This window comes from Palaemon carinicauda, chromosome 39, assembly GCF_036898095.1.
Source record: "Palaemon carinicauda isolate YSFRI2023 chromosome 39, ASM3689809v2, whole genome shotgun sequence".
Classification (NCBI taxonomy): domain Eukaryota; kingdom Metazoa; phylum Arthropoda; class Malacostraca; order Decapoda; family Palaemonidae; genus Palaemon; species Palaemon carinicauda.
In genome coordinates this window covers 48030888-48043631 of record NC_090763.1, presented here as the reverse complement: position 1 = coordinate 48043631, position 12744 = coordinate 48030888, and the positions used below count along the sequence as shown (strand labels likewise).

Below are 12744 nucleotides of genomic sequence, written 5' to 3'. Positions count from 1 at the left end.
TGCAGGGTTGTCAGAAGTTGCTGGGTTGTCAGAAGTTGCGGTTTTGTCAGAAGTTGCAGGGTTGTCAGAAGTTGCTGGGTTGTCAGAAGTTGCAGGGTACCAGAAGTTACGGGGTTATGAGAGAAGTTGCAGGGTTGTCAGTTTTTGCAGGGTAGCCAGAAGTTACGGGGTTGTGAGAGAATTTGCAGGGTTTTCAAATTTTGCAGGGTTGTGATAGAAGTTGCTGGGTTGAGCCTGATTTCCTATGCTAATTGTATACGCTAAGGCCCTCCCTTGTCAACTACAAAATAATGTCAGGGTTTTCCGAACGAGTAGGGTTGCCCAATCCTACTTGAATGCAAAGGCAATTCGTCCATTTTAAGAAATATTTTGAAAGAACAACCTTAGACAATTTGGGATCTTGTGCATCGAGAGAAAAGTTTTTAAGATGAAGGACACCAATGGTAATCCAGGATATAAAAAAGTATCATTGTTATAGTCCATTTCTTTTAGCGATGCATATTTGCACCGACTCTCAGCGGTGCCAATTTAGCTCGGAAAATTTTCCTGATCGCTGATTGGTTGGACGAGATCATTCTAACCAATCAGCGATGAGGAAACTTTTCCGAGCTAAAAGGGCACCGCTGCGAGTCGGTGCAAATATGCATCGCTAAAAGAAATGGACTATAGTATCTCTTGTGTTGTCACTTTGAAATGAACAAAAGTATACATTTCATATCTGATTACTATTACATGATGAGGGCGAATCAAAATCAGATGCAGGGTTTAATAACAGTAATTTTTGTCCTGCGGGTAACTTTGCCACCACAGTTTGATCCCTTCATGACTGATTATAACGTTTGGTATTGGGGTGAAAGGATACAAGAGTTATGTTTGCCAATAATTCTTATCAATCACATATACATTAATTCTGGAATAAAATATTTCAGACTAGATGAGCAGAGTCTGTAAAATACATATTCCCAAATTACTTACTGTAATTATCAATATTTTTTTAAATATGAATTTTGAATAAAACCTGGAATTCATCAATGGAAAAAAAAAAGGTTTTAATAGACAGTGATTGTTGATCTTTCTTGGATGAGGGAAAACTGCTTACTGAGGTGGTGGGCATTCGCCAGTGGCTCCTGCTGTGTAGCTCTCTATCCAAGTAAGGAACTCTGGAAATGAAGATGGGGTGGTTAGGGAAACGTTATTGTAGCATATCATTTTATAGTCCTTTTATTATAAGTTTCGTAAACCATTTTTTATAATATATTTTTAGATTTATTTCGAAATTGTTTAAACTGCAATATATATATATATATATATATATATATATATATATATATATATATATGTGTGTGTGTATTCTTACAAAGCTGGTCTAACATGAGAGTAGATTATTTTATTCACGTATTTCATTTATGTATTTAAGAGATGTATAGTCAGCCCGTAAGGTGAGTTCCAATCATGTAGGATTAAGTAAATGTATGTAAGTTATATAAGTTTGGAGCTCGGGAGTTTACGTAATTCGCTAATTGTAATATATATATATATATATATATATATATATATATATATACACACACACACACACATAATACACGAGAGCAAAGTAAGGTAGAGGATATTCTAATAACATGTAAAAAAAAAGTGATGGACATGGGCAGGACGTGTGAGAATGACAGGTAAGAGATGGACAAAGAAAAATAACAGAATAGGTCCCCATAGATTCCAAAAGAAGCAGGGGAAAGAACAGAAGACGAGGGATTGACGAACTAGGAAATTTTGATGGTATTAACAGATACGAGGGGAAAGACATGCAGGGGGCTTGTAGCAGCAGATGATGATGATTACACACACGCACATACACACACACACACACACATATATTTATATATATATATATATATATATATATATATATATACATATATTTATATATATATATATACATATATTTATATATATATATACATATATTTATATATATATATATATATATATATATATATACATACATATATATATATATATATATATATATATATATATATATATATACATATATTTATATATATATATATATATACATATATTTATATATATATATATATATATATATATATACATATATTTATATATATATATATATATATATATATATATATATGTATATATACATATATATATATATATATATATATATATATATATATATATATATATATATATATATATATTCTTACACCTGGTCTAGTGTAGAGTAAATACAATAGTTTATTCATAATTTATTAATTTATATTTTATTTTTGCATTGAAGAGAGGTTACCCAGCTTTTCAGATGAGTTCTCATCGTGTAGAATTAAGTATATTATGTAAATTATGTAAGACCTTCGTCGTTAATGTTATTGTATTCGTTATTCAAGTTAGAATATGTAAATTTGTTATTTTTAAGAATTAACTTTTTATTTTCACATAATTTTGTTATGAAGTCGTACGTAAAACTGTTTGAGAGTGTTATTTGATCATACACGATATGAACAAGGGCTTATGTAAGGTTCTTTTATATTTTTATGAGGTATTGCGTCATGTTTGAGAGAGAATACACAGGACCATGTGCTTTGGAAAATTCTGTACCACGTGCTTTGGAAATTTCATGAAGGACCTAGTGATAGGATGTTATCTTTTTTTATTTTTATTTCGGGAACAAAGGGTGGGAGGAGCTAGCTGACTGAAAGCCGTCTGGCGCGGCGAGAGTAGCGTTAGGGAGAGTGATACTTGGTAACTTTGACATGCTTATGCCCGGCCCCACACTTTTCCCGTTTCGTTGGAAAGTTTCTAAAAATAGCTGAATTTCATATATAATAAGGCAACACCAGGGTTAGAGTCAAATAGAGAAGTCCAGCCTTCGGATCGTCTCTCACCTCTCACCCTCTCTAACACGCAGCTCAGAGTATTGTTTTACAAGTGTTCAGTACCTATAGTGTGTCCTCTCCTAAGTAACTCTGTGCCCCAAAGCAAATCGTGTGTTGAAAAGATACATAAGACGAAACGGTGATTTTGAATTCATTGTATTAAGGTGAGTGTTGGCATTGTGTAAAGTTTTTGTAACTAGCTCTGGAGGAAGGTTAGGTATTTTTATTGTGATCTGGTTATATATTAATTATCAAACTTGAATATTGTATTATTCTGATTTAATTTCAAGCTTTTGTATAGTTTACATTGCAGTATTTCTTTTGTCTTAGTCTAAGGTTTATGCAGACTTAATATCTCAAATCAAGTCATTAATCTTAATCTAAGTTTTGTTCAGTGTTAATTTTTCGAGTGATTTAGTTTGTTATTATGTAAATTCTTTTCAAAATGTTGTAATCTATATACTGTAGAATATATTTATTTTTGTAAAGAGTGTATTAGAATCATATCCGCTCGTATCCTGTTAAGACTTACAATAAGTTTTGAATAATTGTTAAGAAAAATGTCCCAGTTTGGTTTTGAGTGTATTTAAGAGACCTTTGGATATTCAATGTTTTATATATTGCTGTCTTGGAGTTATTTAACTGCCTCAGAATTCATGTATTAATATTTTGAAATGTAACAGTTTTAATGTAAAAGCAAGGGAGTTTGGAATTGGAGAGGTTGATTAACTTGCCAGACGTAGTCCATCCATCCATATACCAAGGCACTTCCCCCAATTTTGGGGGGTAGCCGACACCAACAATGAAACAAAACAAAAAGGGGACCTCTACTCTCTATGTTCCTTCAGCCTAATCAGGGACTCAACCGAGTTCAGCTGGTACTGCTAGGGTGCCACAGCCCAACCTCCCACATTTCCACCACAGATGAAGCTTCATAATGCTGACACCCCTACTGCTGCTACCTCCGCGGTCATCTAAGGCACCGGAGGAAGCAGCAGGGCCTACGTAGTATATATTATAATTTATTGTATGTTTGGTTCTCAGTCACGAGCCATCGTATAATAATATATTGTGTGCATGTATGTATACTGTACAGTATCTGTGTGTGTGCTTGTACATATTGTATATGGGTTACTGTACATATGTATTATATGGGTTACTGTACATATGTATGAGTATACAGTGTGTGTGTTAGGTTGGAGAAAAGAATCAGTGTTCTTACCGTTAACTCTTGCGTATACTCCTGGTTTGTTTGGTTCTGCACATCCGTATCCCCAAGAGACAACTCCAATAAGCTCCATGAAGTCTCCAGATGCATTATCAGTAACCATTGGTCCCCCAGAATCACCCTGAAATGGTTTGTTAATTTCCATCATATGCACCGCAATTTTTCATAATTGGATTTTGAGGCAATCCTCAATAAAATCATTGGCGTCAATGACTTTCGATGTCAGGATGCCAGAAAACTTGAAATCATTCATTCATTAAAATCAAGTATAAACTAAGAGTTACTTTTTTTCTGAGAGATGACCAAATTTAAAAATCACAGAAAGACTGACTCAGAAAGAATGAGGTAAAGAGAGCTCACTACTTAGGACCAAAGTACACACCTGACAGGAGTCCTTCCCACCATTATCTTCTCCAGCGCAAATCATTCGGTCAGTGATTCCACCAATCAGGCTATTACAGACGTCATTTGGCATCGTTGGAACTTCTACCTCATACAACACATTAGGCTGGTCGCCTCCTGTAACATAGATATGATTTGGTTTACCTTCTTTAATATTTTTCTTTTTTCAAATTCCATCTTAACTACAGCTATTTAGTTTACATAAAATGTGTGACAAAACTTTCTTCACTGTGTGATGTAGTTTGAGCGAGGAAACAGGCTCGTTGCATTTGTAGATGATGCTACTCTCTATGCATCAGTTTCATCTGAAGAATGTAAATCTGGGGTTGCTGAATCCCTTAATAGAGATTTAACTAAAATTAGTGCATGGTGCAAATTATAGGGCATGAAGTTGAATCCTAACAAAACTCAAAGTATTATTGTAAGTAGGTGGTGCACAGTGGCTCCTTAACATTGGGATCTTGACAATGATAATGTTTCTTTAACTATATGACTTTCAATTTTAGGTGTGATCCTCGACATCTAATTTACTTTTCAGAAAAAACATTAGGTCTTTCACTTCTTCAATGGCACAAAAGTAGGCTTATTGGGAAAGGTTTTTAAAGATTTTTGATGATTAATCTATTCTGAAGACATGTTTTAATTCTTTCATTGTACCTTGTTTCAAGTATTGTTCTGTCTGATCTTCAGCTGCTGAATCTCATCTTAAATGTTGGACAGGAACTTACGGTCTATTAAATTTCTTATTCCTGATCTAGATGTTATTCTCTGGCACCGTTGTTTAATTAGTTCGTTATGCATGTTGCTTAAGATTTTTCATAACTTTGACCATCCGTTGCATTCAGATTTTCTGGGACAGTACCATCCTGTTCGTAATTCTAGTGATGCAGTTGATTCTAATGGTCAAGCCTTCTCTATCATAGGGCTAAATACAACACAGTATTCTAGAAGTTCTATTCCAGTCGTGGCCAAGTTGTGGAATGATCTTCCGAATCAGGTAGTTGAATCGGTGGAACTTCAAAAGTTCAAACTTGCAGCAAATGTTTTTATGTTGAACAGGGCGACATAAGTCTCTTTTTTTAGTTTATATATGGAAGATCTGTCTTAATGTTGTTGTTATTAGAATATTTTATCTTAATTCTTCATTACGTCTCATGTAATTCATTTAATTCCTTATTTCCTTTTCTCACTGGGCTATTTTTTCATTCTTGGAGCCCTAAGGCTTATAGTATCCTACTTTTCCAACTAGGTTTGTAGATTAGCTAGTAATAATGATAATAATAATAATAATAATAATGGTAATAATAATAATAATAATAAGGGCAAGATAGTATTAAACCTGCATTTGGCGCATTTCGATCTAATGCGTTTCATCGGCTGCCTAAGGCAAGAGCCCGTGTCTTACACAATGGTAAGGCAATCTGACAGACAGACACACATTGTCGTACAAGTGAATATCTGCCAAAAATAACGATGGTTTATGATATCTCGGGTGTTTAAAAATAGATATCATGTTCAGATAACAGATTTTATCATATCAGCTATAATAATAGAAAAATCTGGCATACGTCGGCTATAATATAAGAAGAATTTATCATATAATATCTGTAATAGCATCGAAATTTATAATATCATATCAGGTGTAGCTTTCGAGGAATTTATCATGTTATTTCAACTACAGTAATAGAGGAATCCTCATAGTGTATATATCTACCATATTATTGCTCTAAATTCAGAAGGTTTTTTTTTTTGTAAAAATGTTTTAACCCTTTTACCCCCAGGCTTTTTGGAACTTTTCAGCCCTTAACCCCGAGGGGTTATTTTTTTCAAGCACAATTTACAGTATATATTTTTTTAATTGCTCTAACAGCCTTAATTTTCTTCATAGAGAGGTCAGGTTGGTCTCATTCTCTTAGAAAATGCATGAAGTTTCTCAAAAAATTATCAAAATTATGGAAAAAAATGTAAATAGTAGTTTTTTGCAAGGACGTACCGGTACGTCCATGGGGGTAAAGGGATGAGTTTTGTGAAACGTACCAGTACATCCTTTGTGGGTAAAAGGGTTAACAATGTAGCTTCACCAGCAGTTAAACTTACCTTTAGAAGTCCGACTGATATTACAAAACTATTAACATTTTACTCAAACCATATGACTCTTGAAATCCTTCCAAATTACTTTCAGCAGTTTTGGTGATTATCAGAATTCGGAAAAAATAATGTGAACTAACAGCCTGAATCTAAATTAGTATTTTATGATTTGTTTGACGACTGGCTTTTGAACGGTCCTTAGTCAAAATGAGAAGGAGAAGGACACTCCAAAATCAAACCATTGTTCTCTAGTCTTGCGTAGTACAATAGCCTCTGTACCATGGTCTTCCACTGTCTTGGGTTAGAGTTCTCTTGCTTGAGGGTACACTCGGGCACGCTATTCTATCTAATTTCTCTTTTTCTTGTTTTGTTAAAGTTTTTATATTTTATAAAGGAAATATTTATATTAATGTTGTTGTTATTCTTGAAATATTTTATTTTTCCTTCTTTCCTTTTCTCACTGAGCTATTTTCCCTGTTGGGGCCCCTGGGCTTATAGCGTCCTGCTTTTCCAACTAGGGTTGTAGCTTAGCAAGTATTAATAATGATAATAATAATGATAATAATAATAATGATGATGATTTATGCAAAACTTTAAATTTCATTTTATCAAAGAATAAAACTGTTGCCCTACTGGTAGAATTTTACTGACCTGAAGACAATGTTCCCCATCCAGTCACTGTTGCAATGTTAGTCTCGTAAAGTAGATCAGCTGGTGGGAGGCAGATGGGGGCGACGGTATTATCAGATGGAAAGTTGATTTTCTCTGATAGGTGGAGTAATGCCACGTCGTAATCCAAAGTGAAGCGATTGAATAGTCCATGCATGTGTATCTGAAATGATTGAAATTTTAACTTGAAATATTCAACATCATTCGTGTATATCTCACTTAGCTGGAAGATTCTATTTCATTAACCCTTTTACCCCCAGGCTTTTTGTTTGGAACTTTCCAGCACTTAACCCCCAGGAGTTATTTTTTTTCAAGCACAATTTGCAGTATATATTTTTTAAATTGCTCTAACAGCCTTAATTTTCATCATAGAGAGGTCAGGTTGGTCTCATTCTCTTAGAAAATGCATGAAGTTTCTCAAAAAATTATAAAAATTATGGAAAAAAATGTAAATAGTAGTTTTTTGCAAGGACGTACCGGTACGTCCATGGGGGTAAAGGGATGAGTTTTGTGAAACGTACCAGTACATCCTTTTGGGGGTAAAAGGGTTAATAGAGACCATAATGCAATAGAATATATTATAAAGACGTAATTCATAATCACATCGCAGGAACTGAGGAGGGACAAATCCTGAATATACCTTGGTTGTAACTGGCGAAAAGTAGGTAGTTAGTGTTCTTTAGTGGTGCGGCTTTGCTAGAGACCTTCTACATGACCCACCATCGTGGATATTGTTTGACCCTAGATTGTGCCTTTTCCCAGTAGTATGGATTTGGGCATTGTGACTGTATATGGTTTTGTGTTATTAGTGGAATTTCCTTCTAGCACTCTAACGGATATAGGGTTTGTAAGACCAAGGAAATGTCTTAGTCAGTCACGAGGTGTATAGGTTGTTACATTAAATTTACTCTGAAGTAAATTGTAGCCTTTTGAATGTTGGATGTACTGTATGTGTACCATTGCAGTAGTTTGTTTTCATGGTTTTATTATTTGCTTCGCATTTGTCTGTTTTCTACAATCCTGTCTTCTCTTTTCGGAAATGTTAAGCTGATCTATTGATGGGGGTGACTTCATTTCCATTTCTGTTTGTGACCCCAGTGCTGAATGGAATGGACCAGGTGGTAAGTGACCTAGTGATTCTTGTGAGGAATGGAGCAAGAATGGATTGTTTGCTTGTTTGGATATGGCCAAAATACACCAGGATGTTTTATTAATGTTTTTCAAACAGAAAATAAGAGAATAGATGCAATATGTACAGACATTTCTGATTACCTTGTAAATAGTTGCGAATACTGCTAGGTGTTATTACATCCGTATGTTGAAATGAGTGTAGAACATATGCGATACATTACAGTACTTAAACAGATATTACTCGGTGTATTGAACATTGTGATGACCTGTGAGATAGGCTGTATATATATGAAGTCATAATAACCAATGTAATAAGAATTGCTACATCCGGCGAAAAGCAATATCGTGAGATTATGAGTAATATGTTTGGTTAGTCGTGTTAAATTAAGTATTAAAAATAGTGTTGAGTTAATTGGGTTGAGGATTGGTGTCATTAATTAGTTATATTGATTTAGGGAGATATTAAGATCAGTTTTATTCATGCTGTCTTCATTCTTATATAAGTGAAACTGTGGTGATGTTGTACAGGATCCGTTGTATAAAGTAGATTTAAAGACTTAAAGGCCGCTCATGAATGACAGGGGCAATGGACAGCGACATAACCCTATCAACCAGGACATTGCCCCAGAGACTGACCATATATACAAATGATCTGTGCCCAAGCCCCCCTCTCCACCCAAGCTAGGACCAAGGATGACTCAGCAGATAGACCTATAAGCTCCCCCAAAACCCCCATCCTTAGTTTACAAGAATGGGGAGGTTACAGCGACCAAAGAAACTAACGAGTTTGAGCGGGACTAGAACCCCAGTCTGGCGTTCAGCAGTCAGGTACATTACCACATCGGCTACCACAGGTTAGGTTTGGTAATATTATAACAGGTAAAAATGACAGCTTGGTTGAGGGTTGGTCTCTTAAATAGTGGTTGCGTTCGAATCTCGTACTACAGTATATTATCTTCATTATATATATATACTGTATATATATATATATATATATATATATATATATATATATATATATATATATATATATATATAGATATATATATATATATATATATATATATATACAGTATATATATATATATATATATATATATATATGTATATATATATATATATATATGGTGTTTATATGCATGTGTATGTAACACTGTTACACAAGTAGTAATAATAGTAATAGTAATGTCTTTAATCGGAATATTTACTCCTGATAGATAGAAACGTAACAGATGCTGTTTGAGGGCGAAGCGAAATAACTTCTTTCGTGTCTGGTTTGTGGACAAGACTGAATAGTGATTGTGATAATAATGAAGCATTATTTTAGGGATGAGTTTAGAATGTTAGCAGCACTGTTTGTTTTAAGAGGCAAAAATAGATGGATAAAAACTTACTTCTTGGACTGAGAGTGAAGTTTCACCATCAGCCTGAGTCCAGTCATGCTCTCCAACAACAACTTTGAGGTTTTCTGGCTTTGTTCTGATGGGCAAAAGAAAGAGATTGAGTTCCTGGGTACTTTTTTTTGACGAGAAAAATCTGGTTTTGTTTCTTTTAATTTATTTGTTTATCATTTATCTTTTCTATAACATATCCGGGGTGTTCAAAGTCAAATATTTCATATTTTCAATCACAACTCGTGAACATACTAATATATACAGGACCTTAGACTAAGACAAAAGTAACCAACAGAATCCTTTAAGAGAAACGTGCATGCTTTTTTTTTGCAAGTGCCGTCAGTTTAGGAAAAGCTTTGAGACAATTAAACTAAATTTCGGAAAGGGTTAAGGAGAGCGTAGTGTTCTGTTGCTAGTACTGGTTGATTAATGACTTAATGACATCAGCACCAATATGTTATAAGATATAGTTCTATTTTGATTTTTAATTCACTTTAAAATCATATTTCTTTAGACATTATTAGTAATTTTTTTGCATCATTACTCGATGTTTCAATTATGGGAATATTACTGTAATATTACTCGGTAACACATCGAAAGGAAATCACTTTATTTGCTACTCGCATTACGCCAGAAAGAGGACGCCACCAGGCTTCTTTTCTTAAATTTACGTTAAATAGCACTATTCTCATAACTGATACAGACCACTGCAAAACTTCATATTGTTACTCAATGTTTCAATGATGTGAATAATAAGATTACTCGGTAACGCACCGAAAGGAAATCATTCAGTTTGAAAGTCAGACTGAAGCCATGGTTAGCAGTAAGGAAGGTAGGGACGGGATAGCCATACATGAAAGTAGAGGAGCAGTAATAAAACAGGTAGAACAATTTACATACTTGGGATCTACTATAAATCAGGAGGGAGGATGTGAGGCTGAAGTTGAGAATAGGATAAAATTAGCATGCGGAAAGCGAAGGGAGGTAACAGGAAGGGTATGTGATAGGAAAATTCCAGTCAAGGTAAAAGTAGTAGGTTGGACAGGGCACCAGCCACCAATTGAGATACTACCGCTAGAGAGGTATGGTGTCCTTTGACTGGCCAGACAGTACTACATTGGATTCTTCTCTCCGGTTACGGTTCACTTTCCCTTTACCTACACATACATCAAATAGTCTGGCCTATTCTTTACAGATTCTCCTCTGTCCTTATACACCTGACCACACTGAGATTACCAAAGAATTCTTCTTTGTTCAAGGGGTTAACTACTGCACTGTAATTGTTCAGTGGCTACTTTCCTCTTGGTAAGGGTAGAAGAGACTCTTTAGCTGTGTTAAACAGCTCTTCTAGGAGAAGGACACTCCAAACTCAAACCCTTGTTCTCTATTCTTGGGTAGTGCCATAGCCTCTGTACCATTGTCTTCCACTGTCTTGGGTTAGAGTTCTCTTGCTTGAGGGTACACTCAGGCACACCATTTTTTCTAATTTCTCTCCTTTCATAGTTTATATGGGAAATATTTATTTAAATGTTGTTACTGGTCTTGAAATATTTTATTCTTCCTTGTTTCCTTTCCTCACTGGAGTATTTTCCCTGTTGGGGCCCTGGGCTTATAGCATCCTGCTTTTCTAGCTAGGGTTGTACCTTAGCAAGTAATAATAATAATAATAATAATAATAATAATAATGATAATAATAATCTATCGCACAGTAATAAGACCAGTGTTAATGTATGGATCAGAAACTTGGACTTTAAGACGAAAAGATGAAGCGAAGCTTGAGAGAACAGAGATGAGAATGCTAAGGTGGGTTATGGGAATGTCACTGTTTGAAAGATTGGAAAATGACGGAATAAGAAGAATGGCAGGCGTAGTAAATATTACTTGAGATGATAAGAGTGCAAGACTGAGATGGTGTGGCCACGTGGTGAGAATGGATGGTGGGGAGTGAGTGAAAGATTGGAAAATGACGGAATAAGAAGAATGGCAGGCGTAGTAAATATTACTTGAGATGATAAGAGTGCAAGACTGAGATGGTGTGGCCACGTGGTGAGAATGGATGGTGGGGAGTGAGTGAGGAGGGCTTGGGAGGAACCTGTAAAGGAGAAGATGATCAAGAGGAAGGCAGATAATTAAATGGCGAGGTAAGGTGAGGGATGATATGGAGAGGAAAGGTTTGGTGGAAGATAATGCTTTTAATCGAAGGCATTGGAGAGGGCGCAGCAGGCAACTGATCCCTTAATGTAAGGATAACGGTGGGGAAGAAGAAGACTGAGGAAAGTCAGAAGGATAATAATATATGTTAATTACTAAAAGTATACATTCTGAGTAATCGGGAAGAAGGCCCTGCAAAGATTTTATTAACAGATTACAATAAATATTAGACTGAAACGATGGTTAAGTTTGTAATGAGCTAAATAACAAGAATAATACAGTTCATGAGATATCTTTATAGGTAGACAAAATGACGCTTCAACAGGTTCAAATAGAATTCATAAGCAGCGAAGGCATGGTACAGGTCATTGCTCAGTCCCAACATGACCCAGAGACCATGAGCAGAGACCCCACTCAACCAAAGTTAGGATCAGGCAATAGCTGGTGATAACTAAGAAGCAAGACTATTGGGCTCAGCAAACCTCTTATTCGTTGTTCACAAGGACTGTTAGACCTTTGTTTACACATGGGTAGTCTACATAGTTGGCGTTTTACTCCAAGAACGAATGCATAGAGATTAGCCTTGTTGGAGCAAAAGTCGAAGGGCTTTCCTCCAACCTCTGTTCAATAATGAGTGATGAGGAAATATAAGATTTCGTTTAGAATTGAGGATACAACACAACACATAAAAGCTGCCAGAACAGAATCACCACTGTTAGCAGTCTTCTTGGCCTCCTTTCCTCATAGGAGAAGCTAGTTCCTCATGGATGACTCCTCCAGA

The 12744-nt window shown here is 35.2% G+C and overlaps 1 protein-coding gene across 1 annotated transcript in view; it reads right to left on the bottom strand.

Moving 5' to 3' along the window:
* Positions 1 to 962: 962 nt before the first annotated feature.
* Positions 963 to 12744, bottom strand: part of LOC137630854 (trypsin-1-like) — a 33274-nt gene continuing 21492 nt past the window's right edge. The window contains exons 9-13 of the mRNA XM_068362400.1: positions 9813 to 9897; positions 7270 to 7450; positions 4511 to 4647; positions 4123 to 4249; positions 963 to 1160 (exon numbers count right to left, since the gene is read on the bottom strand). Of these exons, the coding sequence (XP_068218501.1) occupies positions 1096 to 1160; positions 4123 to 4249; positions 4511 to 4647; positions 7270 to 7450; positions 9813 to 9897 (595 nt within the window). The 3' untranslated portion in view covers positions 963 to 1095. The remainder of the gene's footprint in view (positions 1161 to 4122; positions 4250 to 4510; positions 4648 to 7269; positions 7451 to 9812; positions 9898 to 12744) is intronic.